The 21,260-nt window shown below is 53.9% G+C and overlaps 2 protein-coding genes across 2 annotated transcripts in view; one reads left to right on the forward strand and one right to left on the reverse strand.

Annotated features, from left to right (window-relative positions):
- The window catches only part of LOC122391096 (AT-rich interactive domain-containing protein 1B-like), a 30,207-nt gene extending 28,791 nt beyond the window's left edge, over window positions 1-1,416 (forward strand). Inside the window, exon 19 of the mRNA XM_043384772.1 lies at window positions 847-1,416. Within this exon, the coding sequence (XP_043240707.1) occupies window positions 847-1,027 (181 nt within the window). The 3' untranslated portion in view covers window positions 1,028-1,416. The remainder of the gene's footprint in view (window positions 1-846) is intronic.
- Window positions 1,403-20,228, reverse strand: LOC122381718 (protein bric-a-brac 2-like). Its single transcript, XM_043366261.1, has 8 exons — window positions 20,107-20,228; window positions 10,384-10,458; window positions 8,293-8,457; window positions 7,676-7,801; window positions 5,458-5,940; window positions 4,451-4,529; window positions 3,720-3,931; window positions 1,403-2,052 (listed from the first exon to the last, which is right to left on the reverse strand). Exons 1-8 carry the CDS (start codon window positions 20,125-20,127, stop codon window positions 1,738-1,740), a joined length of 1,476 nt encoding a protein of 491 aa, XP_043222196.1. The 5' UTR covers window positions 20,128-20,228; the 3' UTR covers window positions 1,403-1,737.
- Window positions 20,229-21,260: the final 1,032 nt, after the last annotated feature.

The raw sequence follows: 21,260 nt of genomic DNA on the forward strand, positions 1-21,260 counted from the left end.
ACCGACCATAGACCCGGTGGACGCCAGGTAGGGCCCCGCCTCCCGCCATACCGACCATAGACCCGGTGGACGCCAGGTAGGGCCCCGCCTCCCGCCATACCGACCATAAACCCGGTGGACGCCAGGTAGGGCCCCGCCTCCCGCCATACCGACCATAGACCCGGTGGACGCCAGGTAGGGCCCCGCCTCCCGCCATACCGACCATAAACCCGGTGGACGCCAGGTAGGGCCCCGCCACAGTCCATACCGACCATAGACCTGGTGGACGCCAGGTAGGGCCCCGCCTCCCGCCATACCGACCATAAACCCGGTGGACGCCAGGTAGGGCCCCGCCACAGTCCATACCGACCATAAACCCGGTGGACGCCAGGTAGGGCCCCGCCACAGTCCATACCGACCATAGACCCGGTGGACGCCAGGTAGGGCCCCGCCACAGTCCATACCGACCATAAACCCGGTGGACGCCAGGTAGGGCCCCGCCACAGTCCATACCGACCATAGACCCGGTGGACGCCAGGTAGGGCCCCGCCTCCCGCCATACTCGCCACAGTCCATACCGGCCACAGACTGGCGGGCGCCGGCTGAGCCGCCCGAGAGGCTCCCAATTGAGTTGGCGGTACATTATCGAGTTGCAGTGACGATCGTGTGTGTGTTCTTGTTTGGTTACATATTGTATGTATAGGATCTCTCAGAAGGACCGGATATACCAGGGCTGAGTATCTCTGGCCGTACTGACATTGGTTGCTCTGACGACAGTGGTTACTGTGTGTCCGCCGACCCGACTGCCCCGCCCCGCCCCGCCCTGACCGTCCCGCCCCGCCCTGACCTCCCCGCCCTGCCGGCCAGGCCGTCCGGCTCTGCCAATACGTTGTCCACCAGCCAGTGGAACTCTGCCGCGGCGGCGGCCGACTCCAGCGCCGCCGACGAGACTGAGACGCGCACCAGCCACACCACGGGCTCGTCCAGCAGCGACTCGGACTCGGAGGAGAGCGACTCGGAGCCGGCCGCGCCGCCGGGGGACGCGTAGCGCGGCCGGCCCACTGGCGGCGCTCGCTGCGCGCACTGCTGCTGGCCGCCGCCGCCCTCTGGCTGGCCTGGCACGGCCTGCCGCCGCTGTAGCGCCGCGCGCGGACCGGCGCACGGCCCGGCAGGTCAGTCGGCTGCAGGCGCCGCGCTGGCCACAGTCGATACACGATGCCGTCCAGCAGTACAAATCCCCAGTGAGGACGGGACAGCCGTTCCCGCGTGCAGTTCTCTAGTCACGCCGATCGTTTTGCGGCGAAGCGGCTCATCCGGCGCCGTTTGTGGTTTCCTGTTAGGTTCGGTGAGCGCCCCGCTTCCGGCCGTGTCTTTCATCGCACCGCGTTATGTCAAACCGTCTGGCAACTCCAAATACACAGTGTTCTCTTGATGAAATTGTAATCTCTTTAGCACCGCCATAAGAATGGTAAAATGTAATCTCTGTATGATTGAGCTAATGTCACCGACTACAGCTAAGTATCTTACACGAAAAGGACAATATGAGTATGATTTAAATTGCTGCCGGCCGGTGGGCCGAGTGGCCCGCGGCCCGGCGCCGCGGCCGGCGGCGGCGGGCTGGGCGCCGCTGAGCACTGCCGGCGCCCGGCCCCGCCCAGCCGACACGGTACACACAGAGATTGAAAAGGGGAGCGGACCGACAGCGATTTGTACAGACGTTTGGCGTGGCTGGGCCATCACGGGGCCAGCGGCGCGCGCTCAAAAGTGTTTGACGTAGCCGCGGCGCGTGTAGTCCTCGCCCTCCATGGCGCACTCGCGCTTCACCCGGTTAATGATGTCGCTCACCAGCTCCTCCTCCTTCTTTTTGCGCGTGTCCTCGAGCGCGCGCGCCACGCCCTCCCAGTCGCGCCGGCGCGCCGGCTCGCGCTCGGCGCCGCGTCGCTCGTGCTTGGCCTCCAGGTGCGCCTCGAAGCCGCGCTTGGACTTGTACGTGATGGCGCACTCGTCGCAGCGGTACGTATGCCAGGCGTGCGTGCGGTACTTGTGGCGATACCAGTGGTTGCGGCTGGGCACCTGCGGCACAGACGAGCCCCTGGGGTCAACCACTGACTGCTGGTCATCCTACAGATGCGTACAGGTGCGCCCAGTGACCTAGCCTGTGGTTTGTGCCGCATTTCCCTGAGCTTAACCTTCCAGGCGGTGGGGGGGGGGGGGGGGGGCAATTTTTTGCCCCCCCCCCCCTTTAGTTTTTTCGATATATCTCGAGAACCGCTGCGCCGATCGTCACCAAACTTTCAGTAACCTCCCGGGAGCAGCTAGCGCACATGGTGACCAAAAATTTTTCCAAAGGCTATGATAGGTTGGCCGCTAATGACGTCAGAGTGACGTCATTTTTGCCATTTTCGACCCAAAAAAAGGTTTCGCGGGAAGAGCTGTCAGGCCTACAGCTTTAGAGATACAGAAAAATGTTTCAGACATAAAAGGTGTGGAATTAAAAGGGCTACAAAACTGCTATCTCGGTTTTTCAATTTTTTTTTGGATTTTGACCCCCAAAAATCAAAAAATAGATTTTTTGAATATAATAGCCAAAAAATCCAAAAAGTTTTTTGAATTTCGAAAAAACCGGAATATATGTGATAGCCCCTACCGCCTTCTATCTACATACCAAATTTGAGATCGATACCTCTTTTTTTTGGCCAAGTTATAGCGAAAAAACTGTTCAAAATTGATGACGTCAAATTTTCAAACTCAATTTTTAGCAATTCTAGACCTCGTAGCGCAAAACAAAGACCACCATTAGACTCCCCGTGACGAGCTGCATCGAATCGATACCCATTTTATGCAAAAATATCAACTTTGAAATTTGACCTTTTTTGACCTGACCTTGACCTGACCTCCACCAGAAAGTGACCTAAACCGTACCTGATGGTCTTATAACCAACACCATTGAGTTGGAAATGAAAAACTGGCCATAAAACATGCATCGCATAACCTTAGTAAAGTTGGGCTCATGTGGTGACCCTTGGTGACCTTTGGTGACCTGACCTGTGACCTGACCTGGTATGACCAGTGACCTCTAATAGCAACATATGTACTATACAACTGACGCCTTATCGCTGATTTCCGACAAAATGCGTTTTACTCGGTGTTATAGCGCTTTCCCTAGAAGCCCTGTGAACGGTGAAACATTTTATCTTTGACCTGACCTGTGACGTCATCGGTGACCCCGAGGTCAATGAAATTTGGTTTCCCTCGACAAATTTGACAGGGCTATCGAACGCCGTTTGAATTTTCGGGATCCGTCCAGTAGTTTCGGAGATACGGGGGGGGGCAAAAAAGTGCCCCCCCCCCCCCCCCACCGCGTGGAAGGTGGCTGGTAGGCCCACCGCCTGCCGGGTTAATGGTGTATTCAAGGCCGCACGATTTGATTTATCGGTGTCACGAGACAGGAGACAGTCATTGGCAGCATACTGAACATAGGGTCGGGGAGGGAAGCTGAACGTGGCTGAACTAAAGCTTACGGATAATGACTGGATAGCGAGGACATCTCGTCACTCGAGCTCTTTGAAACAGCTGATGCTGCCGCTAGACGGTGAGTCCGCCCACGCAGCCCAGTGCCTCTGCCTGTGACACACACGCGGCCAGTTGAGTTTGTGTCCATTCCCCCGCGATCGCTGAGCCCTCCGGGGTGGAGCTGCCGTTTGTGCTGGCGATACGGCGGCCGGGGGAGGGTTGGTTACCTGTTCGCCGCAGAGTTTGCAGGTGACGGAGCCGTCCTCATGTGTCACGTAGTCGAGCAGCGAGCTCTGGTCCTCGGGCGAGAGCGGCGTATCGTCCAGGCCGGCCGGCGGCGGGCTGGCCGCCGGCCGCGCGCCGCCCGCCGACGCGCCGTTCTCGCCAGCCACGTAGATGCCGTCCGAGATCCAAAAGTCCGGCTGGCAGAACACGTCGGCTGCCGGCGGGGCGGCGTCAGTGTCGGAGAGGACCGGCGGCCGGCGCCGCGCCGGGTCGGACCGCGCCGGCCAGCACAGTAGATGATAGTTTGTATCACACCCACACACAGTATAGTCGACTACAGAATGATGTTCCACTTTTCACAGGCAATTATTTGCCTGGAGTGGTAGGTTGTGGCGCATCACACGGGCTGAGTTCACAAATTATAGCTTTGTCCCAATGCTCACAATCGACACGCTTAATTGCGTGATAAACGGCACGACTTAGCGCTCTGGTCAACTGATAGCTTCTGAGGAGTGGAACATCATTCTGTAGTCGACTATACAGCGTGTATTACACCCACAGTGCAGCGCGTATCACACACACACCGGCCAGCACATTACAGCGGCCATCCCCGGTTGGCTGTGTATCGCACCTTCGCCCCAGTCCAGTATTGGGGCAGCTACGTTACCCTGTCCCCGGTGATTGGCCGCCCGTGCACGCGGACCGGCGCCGCCGGTGGCTGCTCCCGTCTCACCTCGCTCGTGTTTGGGTGCCAGCGGGACCGGCGGGTCGTCTGACGCCGTCCTCTCCGCCTCCGCCTCCCTCTTCACGACCTGCGGGAGGGAACGTCTCTGGTGACGGGCACAGACTTAGCTCAGACTTAGCTCTGGACGAGACTGCACAATTGTCCATCATGTGGCAAAGTGGATCAGGCGTCCTCATGAGTCAGCTACTTAGGTAGCAGCGAGCTCGCGGCTGGTGAGCTTCACGTCGTTTTACCCGTGTTCTTATACCTATTAGGCCACTGACAGTTCTGGTCAGAGAAGGCCACGCAAGACCCGGGAGTACCGTGCCGCCATCTACTCGCAGTACGTTAAACTTTCAATTCAAGAAATCACCGGTGAACCGGGCGCCGGCGAGGTTGGTTGGTGGGCCCATGGTGTCATTGGCAACAAGCACTGCTTAGCGTGGCGTCCGGACCCACAAATATTCGCCCTTCGGGCTAACATTCGCCCATTCAGACTAAATTTCAATAATAAATCGTGTGAGGCAGCAGGGCTGCGCGAGTCAACGCCGTCCTCCTGAGTCTCAGCACGTGATCTGATCAGCAGACGGTCCACACCATACAGCAGTCAGCGCTCACCGACACTGTCCACACCATACAGCAGTCAGCGCTCACCGACACTGTCCACACCATACAGCAATCAGCGCTCACAGACACTGTCCACACCATACAGCAACCAGCGCTCACCGAGACAGATCCACACCATACAGCAGTCAGCGCTCACAGACACTGTCCACACCATACAACAACCAGCGCTCACCAACACTGTCCACACTATACAGCAGTCAGCGCTCACAGAGACAGATCCACACCATACAGCAGTCAGCGCTCACATACACTGTCCACACCATACAACAACCAGCGCTCACCAACACTGTCCACACTATACAGCAGTCAGCGCTCACCAACACTGTCCACACCATACAGCAGTCAGCGCTCACCAACACTGTCCACACCATACAGCAGTCAGCGCTCACCGACACCGACGGCGCGCCGTCTCTGCCTTCCGGCGCTGCCGCTCCGTCTCCGGGTGGCCGCCTGGGGCCGTCTCCGTCGGGCAGCGGGTCGCCGTTGGGCTGGCCGGCCGGTGCTGCCGTGCGCGCCTCCAGGTCGGGAGTGGCGGCCGGCGCCGCGCAGGGGCCCGGGCCCGGGCCCAGACCCTGCTCTGGGGTGGACCCCGGACCGGGGCCCAGGTCCTGCTCGGAGCCGGGGCCCGGGCCGTGCTCTGAGCCGGGGCCCGGTCGGGACTCGGAGTCGCGGCGCGCGGCCTTGCGCGCTGCCTGGTCGGCCGGAGAGCAGGGCGCCGGCCGGCGCGCGGCGCCCTGCGCGCCGGTGCCGTCGGCGGCCCGCTGGCGGCACTCTGCCAGCGCGGCGGCGGCCATCTGTTCGGCCAGCCGGTGCCGCGCCAGGTCCTCCAGCGTGCCGGCGCTCGGCGAGAGGCTGCTGCCGCCGCCGCCGCCCTGCCGACCCGGCCAGACCGCGCTCAGACGGGAGGGACGGGGACAGACGTGGACAGACGGGAGAACCGGGGACAGACGGGAGAGCCGGGGACAGACGGGAGAACCGGGGACAGACGGGAGAACCGGGGACAGACGGGAGAACCGGGGACAGACGGGAGAACCGGGGACAGACGTGGACAGACGGGAGAACCGGGGACAGGCGGGAGAACCGGGGACAGGCGGGAGAACCGGGGACAGACGTGAGAACTGGGGACAGACGGGAGAACTGGGGACAGACGGGAGAACTGGGGACAGACGGGAGAACTGGGACAGACGTGAGAACCGGGGACAGACGTGAGAACCGGGGACAGATGGGAGAACCGGGGACAGACGGGAGAACCGGGGACAGACGTGAGAACCGGGACGGGAGAACCGGGGACAGACGTGAGAACTTGGGACAGACGGGAGAACCGGGGGCAGACGTGAGAACCGGGGACAGACGGGAGAACCGGGGACAGACGGGAGAACCGGGTACAACGTGGACAGACGTGAGAACTGGGGACAGACGACGGGAGAACCGGGGACAGACGGGAGAACCGGGGACAGACGGGAGAACCGGGGACAGACGTGAGAACCGGGGACAGACGACGGGAGAACCGGGGACAGACGGGAGAACCGGGACGGGAGAACCGGGGACAGACGTGAGAACTTGGGACAGACGGGAGAACCGGGGGCAGACGTGAGAACCGGGGACAGACGGGAGAACCGGGGACAGACGGGAGAACCGGGTACAACGTGGACAGACGTGAGAACTGGGGACAGACGACGGGAGAACCGGGGACAGACGGGAGAACCGGGGGTAGACAGGAGAACCGGGGGCAGACGTGAGAACCGGGGACAGACGACGGGAGAACCGGGGACAGACGGGAGAACCGGGACGGGAGAACCGGGGACAGACGTGAGAACTTGGGACAGACGGGAGAACCGGGGGCAGACGTGAGAACCGGGGACAGACGGGAGAACCGGGGACAGACGGGAGAACCGGGTACAACGTGGACAGACGTGAGAACCGGGGACAGACGGGAGAACCGGGGACAGACGGGAGAACCGGGGACAGACGTGAAAACTTGGGACAGACGGGAGAACCGGGGGCAGACGTGAGAACCGGGGACAGACGGGAGAACCGGGGACAGACGGGAGAACCGGGGACAGACAGGAGAACCAGGGACAGACGGGAGAACCAGGGAACAGACGGGAGAACCGGGGACAGACGTGAAAACCGGGGACAGACGTGAGAACCGGGGACAGACGGGAGAACCGGGGACAGACGGGAGAACCGGGGACAGACTGGAGAACCGGGGACAGACTGGAGAACCGGGGACAGACGAGGGAACTGGGGACAGACGGGAGAACCGGGGACGGACGGTAGAACCGTGGACAGACGGGAGAACCGGGGACAGACGGGAGAACCGGGGACAGACGGGAGAACAGGGTACAGATGGGAGAACCGGGGACAGACGGGAGAACCGGGGACAGACGGGAGAACAGGGTACAGATGGGAGAACCGGGGACAGACGGGGAGGACAAAGGACAACGCGGTCAGACAGACAGACAGAGGGCTGACGCCAGCGCTCCTACGATTAAACAGGATTTTCACACAGGGCAGCCTCGATCACCTTCACTCTTCGCCGATCCTGTGCCCCCCCCCCCACCTCCGTCCTGCCTCCCTCGTTTTCCCGGGCACTGCGCCGCTCACCGGCTCCTCGATCTCGGTGAGGCCGCGTATCCGCAGACTGCGCGCCACCTTCAGGAAGCGGTTCAGCGTCTCCTGGTCGATCGATACCTCGCCGCGGTACATGAACTCGAGCAGCCGCTTCATGTCCTGGGGGCGGGGCGGTACACGAACTGAACACTATCCTGTGAGCGGAGCGGTATACATACACTGAAGTCGAGCAGCCGGTGGACTGGCGGCCGGCGCGGTGGAGTGTCGGTAGACTGACTCGGGCTGACTCGGTGCCGCTCACCGTACCGACGCTGATCAATGAACTGCTCTCACCGGTGACGTGCCGACCCCCGCCGCCCCCGCGGCACCGAACCAAACCGCCGCCCCTGCGGTACTGAATCAGACCGCCGACCCAGCGGCAGCCAGCCGTGTACTGCGGGTGTGCCCCGCTCACCTGATGGTAAGTACCTACTGCAGAGGTGTGCCCCGCTCACTGGGTGGTAAGCCGTGTAGGTATAACTGCAGAGGTGTGTCCCGCTCACCCGGTGGTACTGCAGAGATGTGTCCCGCTCACCTGATGGTAACACTGTACCTGCTGCAGAGGTGTGCCCCGCTCACCTGGTGGTACTGCAGAGGTGTGCCCCGCTCACCTGGTAGTGGACGCGGTCGATGAAGACCACCGGGTGCTTGTCGGGCGTCATCTCGAACATCTTCTGGAAGTAGGGCGAGCAGGCGGAGAGCACCATCTTGTGCGCCTTCAGCACCCGGCCGTCCACGGCCAGTGTCACGTCCACGAAACTCTCGTTGTAGCGCAACTGGCGGCGTCACGCGGGGGCGGTACAGGGTCAGTACCGGGTCAGTGTCGCGGGCGGCGTCACGAGGGGGCGGTACAGGGTCAGTAGCGGGTCAGTGCCGCGGGCGGTGTCACGCGGAGTTGGTGCCGGGTCAGTAGCGGGTCAGTGTCGCGGGTGGCGTCAAGCACACCTCTGCCGCGGGCGGCGTCACGAGGGGGCGGTACCGGGTCAGTAGCGGGTCAGTGCCGCGGGTGGCGGTCAGTGCCGCGGGTGCCGTCACGCGGGGTTGGTGCTTGGTCAGTGCCGCGGGCGGTGTCACGCCGGGTAGGTGCCGCGGGCGGCGTCATGCGGGGTCGGTGCCGGGTCAGTAGCGGGTCAGTGCGGTGGGCGGTGTCACGTGGGGTCAGTGTCGCGGGTGGCGTCACGCGGGGGGCGGTGCCGGGTCATTAGCGGGTCAGTGCCGCGGGCGGCGTCACGTGGGGGCGGTACAGGGTCAGTAGCGGGTCAGTGCCGCGGGTGGCGTCACGTGGGGTTGGTGTCGGTTGGTGTCGCGGGTACCGTCACGCGGGGTTGGTGCCGGGTCAGTAGCGGGTCAGTGCCGTGGACGGCGGTCAGTGCTCGGTAGTCGGTGCTCATTGGGCGGGAAGCGATGGGCGCAGCCGCGACATTCATGTGGCGAAGGTCTGCTTCTTTTCCGTAAGGGATACGCGCGGAGCTCTTAACACGCGCACTGCAGCGGGTCTGAGCCGAACACGAACTGCAGGGGGGGGGGGGTTGAAAACAGCCCCCCCCCCTGAGATCTCGAAAACGGCGCAACGTAGCGACAAGCGGTAAACGGCGTTGGATAGGTTGAGATGAGATCTACAAGAAATACTAAGATCATTTTTGGGTCAGGTCAAAAACGAGGTCACCAGAGGTCACCGAACACAAAATGTTACGATTTTCACAACAGGAATTTCGCGGTAGTTTTTCTTGAATAACTTGTCTTGCACACAAGACAGAGGATCGATTCGAACGCCATCGTTCTTAGCTCGTCAAGGCGCATCGAATGATATATGATATGACCTCGAAAGGTCAAGTTGAAAATTTGACAGGTCAAGTGACCCTACCTCGAAACGTAAATTTCGAAGTTTGCAATCCCACCAAGCCCACAGTTGTTGAGATATGATCTTGAAACCCACAGGAAATAGTAAAGTCATCACGAGCTACAACTTGTATATCTCGGAATTTTTATATCGATGACCTAAGGTCAGGTCATTTTTGCGACCGGCCCATTATAAGTCAATGGGAGAAATTTCAACTTACTCTGAATGCCATCCTATGACTTCAATACGCTCAGGATCATAGTATTACAGGTCCCTGTTGGTGATTTCACCGAAACATATCACTTATGACCTTTGGAAGGTGATCTCCAGGTCATCTTAGGTCACCTGAGGTCACCAGCGGTTTTTCTTCAATAACTTGAGATTGAATAGAGATAGAGACTCCGTTCGACGTTTATCGTGTTTTTCTCGTCAATGCGGACCTGGTGACCTGACCATAGGTCACCTGGGGTCAAAATTTTTACTCAAGGTGTGCAAAAGTTGGGAGAACAGGTATGCAAAATTTGGCGGCGCTACGCGCCGCCGTTTTCTCGCGATTTGCGAAAAACCACAGGGGGGGGTTGAAAACAACCCCCCCCCTGCAGTGCGCGTGTTAATCTTTATTCACGTATCTTGGTCAGCGTTCGTATAGTTGTATACGCCCTACATTAGTTGGAATTCAATTGAGCCGTGCGTATTTCCCAGACCTTGAATGAAAAACTTTGATTCTCACAATACCTATGTGCTCACGCTTGACGAATTTAATTATATTGCTTTAAGAATGTCTTTGTCTGTGAGTACCTACTAGGGTCTGAGCTGATATCCGGTGACCTGGCGCCGCGCCGGGTGGTTCGTAGGTACCTACCTGGTTGAAAACATTGAGCATATTGGTTTGGTGGTTGCTCCAGCGAAGGCAGAACATTTGGTCCGGCCCGTATCCCTGCAACAGCCAGAAAGCCGTCAGGACGTGCACCATCGAAGGCCGCTGGTAAGGCACTCCTTTCAGTCGTTAGGCACACCTCTCACACGCTCACGTCACAAAGCCTAAGGAGGCCTTCAAATGCATCTGCCCCTTAGGAGGCATTCACAATTTAATCCGCGCCCTCTTGAGGGGAGGGAGGGGGTGTGTTTGAACACCCACCCCCTACGGTTTCTCACTAATATCTCAAAAACCAACAATCAATCGTCATTTATCATCTATTTAAAAATTGCAACAGATGGGCTCGATTTAACTGAACAGTATCTATAGAGTGTCCAGTGTCCACGTTTTAACAATGGAAGTGCAGAAACAACCTCATCCAATTGTCCTCATCAGTCATCCCGAACAGCTCTTGAACCCAGTTCAGGTAGACGCAAGTCGCCAAAAACCAACCTGACTGTTTACAGGAGCACTGACCAGCGCCAGCTAACACTATGAGGGCTGAGGGCAATCATAGAAACTCCGTGAAGGAAGTTATTACGGCCAGTAGTTTCATGGCTTAGTGTAAGCGCCGACCAAACTTCCGCGCCGGACGAGGAGCGCTCCAATCTCGCGCGCATACCATTACGCAAGGAAAAATTGATCGAGGACATATTTATTTTGTCGATGTTTTCTTCCAATGCAATAAAGGAGATTAGAAGGAATAATCATACGTGTTTGAAGTTTGGTACAGGTCTCGCGGGTTTTAACGGTAGGTTTTGCAACTAGAAAATTTAGTGTACTTCAGGCTATATCTTCGTCGTCTTAAGGTTGTAAGTGCTGAAGATGCGATCGACTTGTTGGTTCACAAGCTGGCCATGATCGTGTAAAATGGCCTCATCGTAGATCGGTTAGTTTCTGACTTCTGAGATATAACCGGAAATGTCAAAATGCAAAACCTACCGCTTAATCGCGAGAGCGGAACGTGCCTACCATGACTGAAATGTTACCTGCTGCTGACGAAATTTTCAAGTTTCTACAGCATAAGTAGCACTGTAATTGAAGCTTTAACCCTCGCCCCGTTGGGGGGATTTGGCCCCCCCCCTGTGGTTTTTCCAGAAAAGCAAGAAAACGGCGGCGCGCAGCGCCGCCAAATTTTCAGTACCTTCCCGGGCATCAATTTGACACCTTCACACCAAATTTCAAGTGTTAGCTCACCTTAGGTCAGGAGGTATTGAGGGCAAACTGAGGTCATGTTTGAGCAAAAATGAGCAAAAAACATGCAATGTTGAAACGCTCACCAAATCTACAGTTACCAAGCAATTTCAAAATTCTATACCTATATGGTCTAGTAGACAAAAAGGGGCACTACAAAACTGCTATCTCGGATTTTCAAAATTTTGGGTTTTTGACCCCAAAAAATTTAAGAAATTGATTTTTTTAGAAAACTAAAAAAATCCAAACAATTTTCCGAATTTCGAAAAAAAAACCGGAATATATGTGTTAGTCCCTGCGCTCTTCTATATACATACCAAATTTCAGATCGATATCTCGTTTTTTGGCCAAGTTATAGCGAAAAAAACTGTTCAAAAATGATGACGTCAAATTTTTTAACTCAATTTTTAGCGATTCTAGGCCATGTAAGGCAAAACAAAGACCACCATTGAACTCCCCGTGACGAGCTGCATCGAATTGATACCTATTTTATGCAAAATATCAACTTTGAAATTTGACCTTATTTGACCTGACCTTGACCTGACCTTGACCATAACGTGACCTAAGCTGGCCCCAAAGGCTGCCTGACCCACATAATCGTATTTGTCATGTAAAATGGACCATAAAACATGTATCACACGACGCTTTCATATTGTGACCCCCCAGTGACCTGACATCTGTGACCTGACCTGGTATCAGTGACCTCAAATAGCAAAATATGTGTTTGAAGAACATTTCCCCATCGATGATTTTCAATGAAATACATTTTACTCGATTTTACAACGCATTTCTTGAAATGCCTGTAAACGGTGAAAATTCGACCTTTGACCTGACCTGTGGCGTCACCGGTTTGACCTAGGTCAATAAAATTGGGTCACAAGGTAGTTCCCTTATAGGGCTATTCAACACCGTTTGCCGCTTTGTCGCTAGGTTGCGTGGTTCTTGAGATCTCAGGGGAGGCCAAATCCCCCCCCCCCCCCAACAGGGCGCGTTGCTCGGCAGAGCCCAACGGGGCGCGGGTTAAGTTCAGAACGTTTTATTTCACCCGGTATAGATGCATATAATAAATTTACTGGTCGCCTAGCTGCCGAACATAAGGAGGTGGCTGGTACGAAAAACACATGAGGTAAAACGTCCCATCCCGCGACCTATACAGAAGCGTTTCGTCCCACGATGTGGATTGGTGAGAGAACGTCGCCGTGCGTTCAAGCCAGATATAATTTAACGCCAACCAACCCTGAACCCAGCGTTCCATATAGTTGTTTGAATAGATAAAAGTCGTTTGGCTGGTGTGTTGATCGATAAGCAGAATAAAGAACGCTTTGATGCAGGATTAGACAACAAAGTATAATAATCACTCCGAAAACACATTTTTGGCTACATTTTCACAAAAGGGTCTCATAACTTCCTTCAAGTTTGCTCACATAATAATCAATAGTGTAAGTTTCATAGAACAGATGACTTTTTCTCATAACTTTGCCATTTCTGAGAAACAGCAGCGAGGCGTTTTACCTGGTCTTGCTTCGGTCTAACCTAATAATGTTTCTGGTGTTATACGCTTATTCAAAATATTCGATCCATTCTCGACACCCTAAAGTTTTGCATTTATAGACTTGCATCATGCAATTTATATTAAACCGCGAGTAGATAGAATAAATCTTTTAAACGTCGAGCCGATAGGCGAGACGTTTAAAAGATTTTTCTACCTACGAGCGGTTTAATAATTTTATCCCGTACCGCCGATATCTTTCGGGATCTTAAAGGTAAAAAATTACATTTTATATAAAAATATGACACATTTCAGCAGAGCCAGAGACAACGAGAAGCAGAGACAGATGAAGCTTTGAAAAACGGTCCAAACAATGTGATAGGTCTGAAATTGACAGGTACATTGAAGATTAAGTCCAAAATAGAACTAAAAAAGAAAAGGAATATGATGTTTCATTGCGTTTCCCTGCGCGTTACTGGTGAAAATAACGAGACGGTAATATGGCAGAAATGTCTACTATAGTCTGGCAAACCTAAGAAAGAATGGATTTAAAGTGCTGCGGTCATTGATGCATGTGCATTTATAATGTGAGAGCATATTTTCTCTCACAACTTTTCACACAACTTCTCCGAGCGCTCCGAGCCATACATTTCAAGTGCTCAAAACACGTGCAAAGTGATTCAGGCGCTTTAACTCCGTTCTTTCTTAGGTTTGCCAGACTATAGACCAGTGGTCGGCAGGTCATTCGGGGTCGTGCCCCCTTTTTGGGCGCCAGGCAGGGCCATTACCCCCACCTACCAGACCCCATTGCTGACACAACTAATTTTACTGAAATTCCATACCGTCCTGGAACTCTTTGGGTATTTGTGCATTTCCAATGCATGAAATTTAAAACATGACACTTCCTCCACAAAACATTTAATGCCTATATCCCAGTAGCGGCGGAACACCTTCAATTAAGGGGGAGGGGGGAGCACTGCCGACTTTTGGTCCCATTCTTTCCATGCAACGCCCATAGGGCTGGGCTAATGTTAAAATGCAAAAATCAAAGGGTGCACGCCGCACGGTGCCCCGGTGCCCTCCCCGTTCCGCCGCCTATGCTATATCCCATTTAACCCTTGTACGTATAGGGGCGGCGGGTGGTTTTTCGTTAAAAGCTCACGTAAAAGGCATTGGATCACGACCAAATTGTACCCTCGAGCCCATCATTTTTTTTCTTTCACCAGCCCGGAAAATATCATGACCTGAGACCTGTTTTACCAACAGAAAAATAACCGCCTGCCGGAATTTTTGCCTCAAGACCGCTTCACATACGGAGCGTAAACGCGATGGGCTCGTAAGCGGATAGGGCTTTACCGTTTACGCTCCATATGTGAAACGATCTTTAGGCAAAAATTCCGGCAGGCGGCTATTTTTCTGTTGGTAAAACTGGCCTCTGGACCCATAATGACCGTTGGCTTATGAGCTTTTTCTGGAGATCATCTTGAGCCATAAAATCTCACTTCAAGAAGTTATAGCGGGTCCCGATTTTCTCGACACTTATCATTGCCCTCTTGAATGAGACGGAATGACCAGGGACCTTAAAAATGGGCAGCAGCGGCTTCCTATGGTCACGGGTAGCACGCTCGTCTTTTTTATGCACAGCTCCATATCAGAGTCCGAGAGGCCGCGGGGGGTCCGATCGACTCCTCCCCCTTACGTTAGCGGCTGTTGAAACGCCAACAGACGGGCGACGGTTAAAAGTTGCAGCTGCTTTTGAACGACTGTACGGAGGGGTGAGATGGTGAGGCGAGCAGGTACGTGAAATTGGTATCTAATCAATGTGTGCTGTGCCTTTGGCCTGGGCTAATCTTTGAACCCTGGAATGCAACAGTCACGATGGCTCCATCACTGGAGCTACAAACTCTAAAAAGATAGGCTTTCTCAGAATCCCTCATTACCCCCACCGAAAGGGCTCCATTACCCCCAAAGGGGGCATGCCCCACCATTTGCCGACCCCTGCTATAGACGTTTAACAGTTTGTTAAAGGAAGGGTGCCACCTTTTGGACACAACGCAGTTTTTACAAGATTAGCCTCACATGAACCTAAAAACCGGCTTCACTTACCTATGCTCGAGACGGTCAGCATTGAATCCGCACGTGAAGTTATCATTTGCGAGTTTTGCTGCCAGCATTCGGGCAGGCAAAAATCTTCAGCACTATTTCCTCGTCGTGTTAAGGGTATTTTATAAAACATGAAATCAGCAAAGGTATGTATAAAAGTTATACTTTTGAAGCATGTTTTATCATTTTGAAAGGGTATATTTTTTCTTTATGGTATACACTTAAGTTTTAAAATTTTAATTGGGAAGTTTTTCTAGTAAGTTGCATGAAGGGTGAAGGGTTCCATAGATCTCTTAAGCATTGTAAAGGAAAAACCTTTACTCGACTTATTTACTCGACTTATAATATGGCCAACAGTTACCTACTTGGTTACCTACAACTTAGTTCAAATCATGTTATCTTCTTCCTTTTTATTTGTTCATCTTTTTGTCTCAGTTGCGCCATCAATGCAAATGGCAGAATGATATGTTGCCATGACAACAGGATATGCCAGCCGTCCTAGCTGCCACATCAAACGACCTTGAGTTGTAGTGGTGATATAAACAACGATCTTTTTTTTTTGGCCAATGTATTAAATGCAATGTTTCGGTTTTTTGTATATTGTGGACGCGCTAACCACGTCTAAAAATTCAAATAAGTAAAATAGATTCATAGAACAAAAATTTCGGAAGGTGGCACCCTTCCTTTAATCGTCACTAGATATTTAACAAATCAGTTAAACGACATCTGATAATTTTCTCTCTTCGCACGTGAAGCAACCGTAAACACTGTCTACGGTGCGGGATAAGAATGTTCTCAAAACTTCAAACATCTCCTACTCATACATGTTACAAGGCTTTCTGCAACAGGCAGGTAGCTAGGATTTGGCCAAGGGAGGGGCGGAGGAATCCCGGGGGCCTCCTTTCTACAGAGGGCCTCCTCCCTAAAGGGGCCTCCTTTCTACAGAGGGTCTCATGCCTACATAATTACATATACAATATAATGCAGACTTTTGTTCAGCTTTCATATGGCCAGCGCACTGGTATGTTTCTTTATTCTAACCGCTGCAGCGGTAAGAAACATAGGTACACATATCACAAGTCTCCGAGTGGCATTGGCAAAAAAAAAAAAAAACTTGGGCGCCGCCGGCGGCGGCGGCGGCGGCCGGACCGCAGCAGGAGGGGGAGGATCTGCGAGGAATGGGTGGATACTGGATGACGGCAAGAGTAACACTTGGTGTATTATCATATATCGTTCAAGCGCTTAACCGTATTCCGGGCGGGCTCTGAAAGACTCTGAATCGGGCGGGGGCCTTTTTGGCCCTCGTCAGAACTCGAAAAGCACGAATCGTAGCGACTAGCGACAAACGGCAACGGCGTTTGATAGTTCGTTGAACGACTTACAACTTTTGTAAACAACTTTTTTGGGTCAGGTCAATATTGAGGTCGCCAGAGGTCATAACAAATAATATGGTTTATAACGACCTACATAGATAGGTCAACTTCAAAATCTGACCTAGGAAGGTCACGCTGGGTACCAATCGGCGCGTCATGACCAGGCGAACGGTTTGGTACACTAACAACTATTTAGCCCCATCATGTCGTGATTTATTGGCTAAAAACTGTTGATGACCTCACCTCACCTCAGATGATCCTTCCCGGTGCCCCTGTCAGTAAATGCCACCTGGGTGCTTACAGATCAGCTAATCTGACGTAATTCAGAAAAAATTGGGTGATTTTGACTCGTTTACCCAAAGCAGGACACAGTTCATTATATTTTCCAATAGGCTTGTCACGATTCTGACCTGACTGACGTCTGCAAGATTGAAACTATACGGTTATCAATTCTTTCTGTGTGAATGATGCCACGTTTACTTGCTGTAAGTAAAACATGGTTTCGTTAGTAAATTTTCCTAGGTCCAGGTGGTTTGCTTCATTTACGCCGTAGATGAAACAAACAAATCGATGGATAGGTATATATTAATTTCCCGGTCAAATGAATTATCATGAGTTGTGCGAAGCATGGCTATGGGAATATCACCACGGTCTGATAAATGGTTTGGGTTATTTCATGCATCGTAAAAATACCAACACAGCCACAGGTAACTATATATTACAGAAATGGGCTGCTGTGTTCATGCATTAAAGGGACCCTCCCACCTTCAAAAAGTTTATGAATTGGCATGAAAATGATGTCGCTCGGTTCAGAAAGAGCGAAAACGAATATCTACCAAATTTCACCGAAAAATATTCACCGGTTTTCAAGATATTAGACTTTTACTTTTGTTTACTTTTTTGGGATCTCCGCTGTTTCTAGCGACTTTATTTTAGAAGTGCGGCGTTTGCGGCAGATGTTGCGCGCAAATAGCATATACCACCGCGTGCTACAAAACGTTTTAGCCAAACATTTAAAAATCGTTAGATATTTGCGCTGACGTCACACATTCAGAGGGGTATTCCTAAGCATTAGCCCCTCTGAATCAAAATGCTGCAATTTTGAAATTCAATATTTCCGATTTAAGGCATTTCTCGATGTTGTGAGTGCCGAAACCGGTAATTGTGAGCCAGGGACCCCATTTTGGCTATCTCAACTCAAATCTAATGTTAAGGTGGGAGGGTCCCTTTAACCCGCGCCCTGCCGGGGGGGGGGGTGTTAAACAGCCCCTGCAGTTTACCGTGAATATCTCAAAAACGGCGGCGCGCCACACTTCATCCTACATCATTTCTACATATGTTGTGAAAATTTCAGACCCTGGTCACTTAAAGTCAGGTCACCAGGTCAGGTCAAATGACCTCACTACATAAGTTTCAATGTCTGCTAAAGCTACACGGAGTGACCAACGCTTTGAAACTTTCAGAGATGCAAATGCACAAGAGCGACAAAATGCAAAAAATGTATGTCTTGGAATTTTGATATCGATGACATAAGGTCAGGTCAATTTTGCGACCTTAAATTGAAAGTCGCGTTTTTAGACGGAAGTCATTATAAACACTCTAACACACTGAATTACTAGTATCTTTGACACACTGAACATGAAAATGGCACCCGTGACCCCTTTTCATAACCCTGAGGTCATCTCAGGTCACCAATGGTATCTGACTTTTTCGCGAATAACTTTTGATAGAGGCATGCTAGAGCGATGAATACACCTTAGTTGTGTTTGGCTCGACGATACGGATGGACTGATATGGAACTTAGCCCTTATCGGTCAGGTCATGACCTTGACCTGAGGCCAAATTTTCAAGTTGACCTTTCAAGGTCAATTGATAGTTCATTTCACACGTCTTGACGAGAGGAACACGATGCTGGTAAAGGGAAGTTCGTGCAAATTTTGAGACGAAAGTTATTGCCGAAAACTGGTTTCCGAAAATATCGGCTATTTTGGCAGTTTTTGCGGCCACTGCAGGTAAAACCGTTGACGGCAAAACCGTTGACGGCACCCGGCATGATTTCTCTGAGCGCATTTATACAAATAATTTGTCTACATAGGATAGGGCCTTCTGTTTACAGAGGACCTCCTCCCCTGTCCCTTCCTACAGTGGGCGGCGACGCGGTTGGGAGTCTATTCTGTACAGTTTCCTGAGTTCTCAGTTATAGTGAGAACTGAGAACTCTCTATAGAGAGTAGCAGGGAACAGAAGCCGGAAGGTAATTTGCTTACAGTGGGCCTCCACTCTATGTACTTAATATACGACGCTGTCTTTGACTACCGGGGGCCTCCTGCCCACAGAGGGCCTCTTATCTACAGAGGGCTTACTCTCTACAGATTGCCTCTTATCTACAGAGGGCCTCCTCTCTGCTGAGGGTGTCTTTCTCTCCAGAGGGCCTCCTTTACAGAGGGCATCCTCTCTACAGAGGGCCTCCTCTCTAGTCTCTACAGGGACCTCCTCTCTACAGAGGGATTCCTATCTACATATGTAGGGCCTCCTCTCTTCAGAATCTCGTCTCTACACAGGACCTCCTCTATACAGAGGACCTCATCTCTGCAAAGGGCCTCCTCTCTTCAGAGGGCCTTCACTCTACAGACGGCCTCCTACCTACAGAGGACCTCCTTTCTACTGAGGGAGTCCTCCTCTACAGAGGGCCTCCTCTCTTCAAAGGGCCTTCTGATTTCAGACGGTTTCCTCTTTACAGAGGGCCTGCTCTCTACGGAGGGCCTCCTTTTTACAGAGGGCCTCTTTTTACAGAGGGCGTCCTTTTTGCAGAGGGCCTCCTCTCTACAGGGGGTCTCCTCTCTAAGGGGGCCTCCTCTCTACACAGGGCCTCCTACCCACAGAGGGCCTCCTCTCTACTGAGGAGTCAGAGGGGCCCTAGCGGTCAGACACAGACACTAGTGGTTATTCACAGGAGATGAGAAGGGCCCTAGCTGTCACTTGTCAGGCTGGTCAGAGGGCCCTGATTGTTCTGACGTCATTTTTTAGATTCCTGCGTGAATTTCGTTCGCCTCCGACGTGCTTTTGGCCAACGTGGGCCTTCGGCCCACGTTGGATTCAGGCCGAAAGGATTCAGGCCAACGTGGGCCTTCGGCCCACGTTGGCCTGAATCCTTTCGGGGGGCCTCCTGAAAACCCCAAGGGAGGGGCGGGCGCCCCCTCCGCCCCCCCTTGGCTACGTCCCTGTTCTGCAATGATAACTGCATCATTGCGCATGCAGTGCGCGCAAAACACGGACGTGACGCTCAGCGAGACCAGCAGTGGTCGTTGATTGAGCCACGCGAGATAGGGTCAGCAGCAGGTGCCTTCCGTGCACGGTTGTCCCGCCAGCAGCGGCCCGGCCCGGCCCGTCCCGCTGGGTCGGCCCCCGGGCCCGGCGGTGCAGGACGGGTCCCGGTGCCGGCGCGGCGGCCCGGCGGCGGCCGGCCGGTGCCGCCGCGGAGCCCGCTCTGCCACCCACCCGTCTCACTCACCTGGTGTGTCGGAGGCTCCATGGTGCCGCGCCGCGCCGCGCCGCCGGCCGCCGCTGGTCACCGCTCTGCACCACTGGCGGCGAGCGGCCGCCGACGCACCGGCCGCTCGCCGTTTCTGCCCGGGTCGATGTGATCAATACATGGCCGAGCACCCAGGGCGAACGGCCGGCAGCGGCGAACGCGCCATCGATAACGGCGCCGCGCGCGCTCTCTCTCCCTCTCTGCCTTCGCGGCGCGAGCTGGCGCAGCATCTGCGCCGCCAACACCCCTGATCGGGTCACTGCGCCATCTCCTGACCTGACCGGGTCACTCTGCCGACCTCCCCTGACCGGGTCACTGCGCAGCTCCCTACCGGGTCACTGCGCCATCTCCTGACGTGACCGGGTCACTCTGTCGACCTCCCCTGACCGGGTCACTCTGCCGACCTCCCCTGACCGGGTCACTCTGCCGACCTTCCCTGACCGGGTCACTGCGCAGCTCCCTACCGGGTCACTGCGCCACCCCCTGACCTGACCGGTCACCGCGCCACCCCCTGACCTGATCGGTCACGGCAGCCACCCCTCCCCCTGACCGGGTCACTGCACAGCTCCCTACCGGGTCACTGCGCCGACCCCCTCCCCCTCACCGAGTCACCGCGCCACGCCTCCCCCTGATCGTGTCACAGCCCAACGCACCTGTCTGCTGCTCTGGGCTGCCCCCCAAACAAGCGAGGAAAGGAGCCTGACACGCGAGGGATGCTGCACGTGCAATGCGAGTCTCACACTGCTGTTTATTGCTTGGTTTCAGTGCCGTTCTCCCTCGATTAGCCTTGACCTAGAAGAAACATTAGCTCACCAAGGTAAAAATGCTGTGATATGCACAAAATGGCTCTGATTATAGGGTGCGGCAAAAGTTTTGATGCCTTCTAAGGCGTCCCTTCCTTTCAGTAAAATAATGCAGCAGATTCATTACACCGGTCAATAGGTATATGTATTCTCCATGAAGCTGGACACAGCGTGAGACACCAGCATTCAGCAGGTATGCTAGGCACGAAGTTCTGGAGATGCTAAGGGCTGATGTTTGCCCAGGTCTACCTGAGCGCCTTTTCGAGCTGTCCGGGGTCGCTGGGTGGCTCAGTCTCGTCAGGCCCCTGCTGCGCGATTCTCGGGGGTACT

The sequence above is a fragment of the Amphibalanus amphitrite genome, unplaced genomic scaffold (genome assembly GCF_019059575.1).
Source record: "Amphibalanus amphitrite isolate SeventyFive unplaced genomic scaffold, NRLGWU_Aamphi_draft 000001F_arrow, whole genome shotgun sequence".
In the NCBI taxonomy this organism is placed as follows: domain Eukaryota; kingdom Metazoa; phylum Arthropoda; class Thecostraca; order Balanomorpha; family Balanidae; genus Amphibalanus; species Amphibalanus amphitrite.

What these genes read in the sequence shown, in the direction of transcription:
- LOC122381718 (XM_043366261.1), bottom strand. Translation starts at nt 20,127, where the DNA reads ATGGAGCCTCCGACACACCAG. An exon ending in TCACCGAGATCGAGGAGCCG is followed by an intron (nt 5,941 to 7,675) that starts GTGAGCGGCGCA and finishes CCGGGTCGGCAG; the next exon opens with GGCGGCGGCGGCGGCAGCAG. An exon ending in ACGGCGCGCCGTCGGTGTCG is followed by an intron (nt 4,530 to 5,457) that starts GTGAGCGCTGAC and finishes TCCCTCCCGCAG; the next exon opens with GTCGTGAAGAGGGAGGCGGA.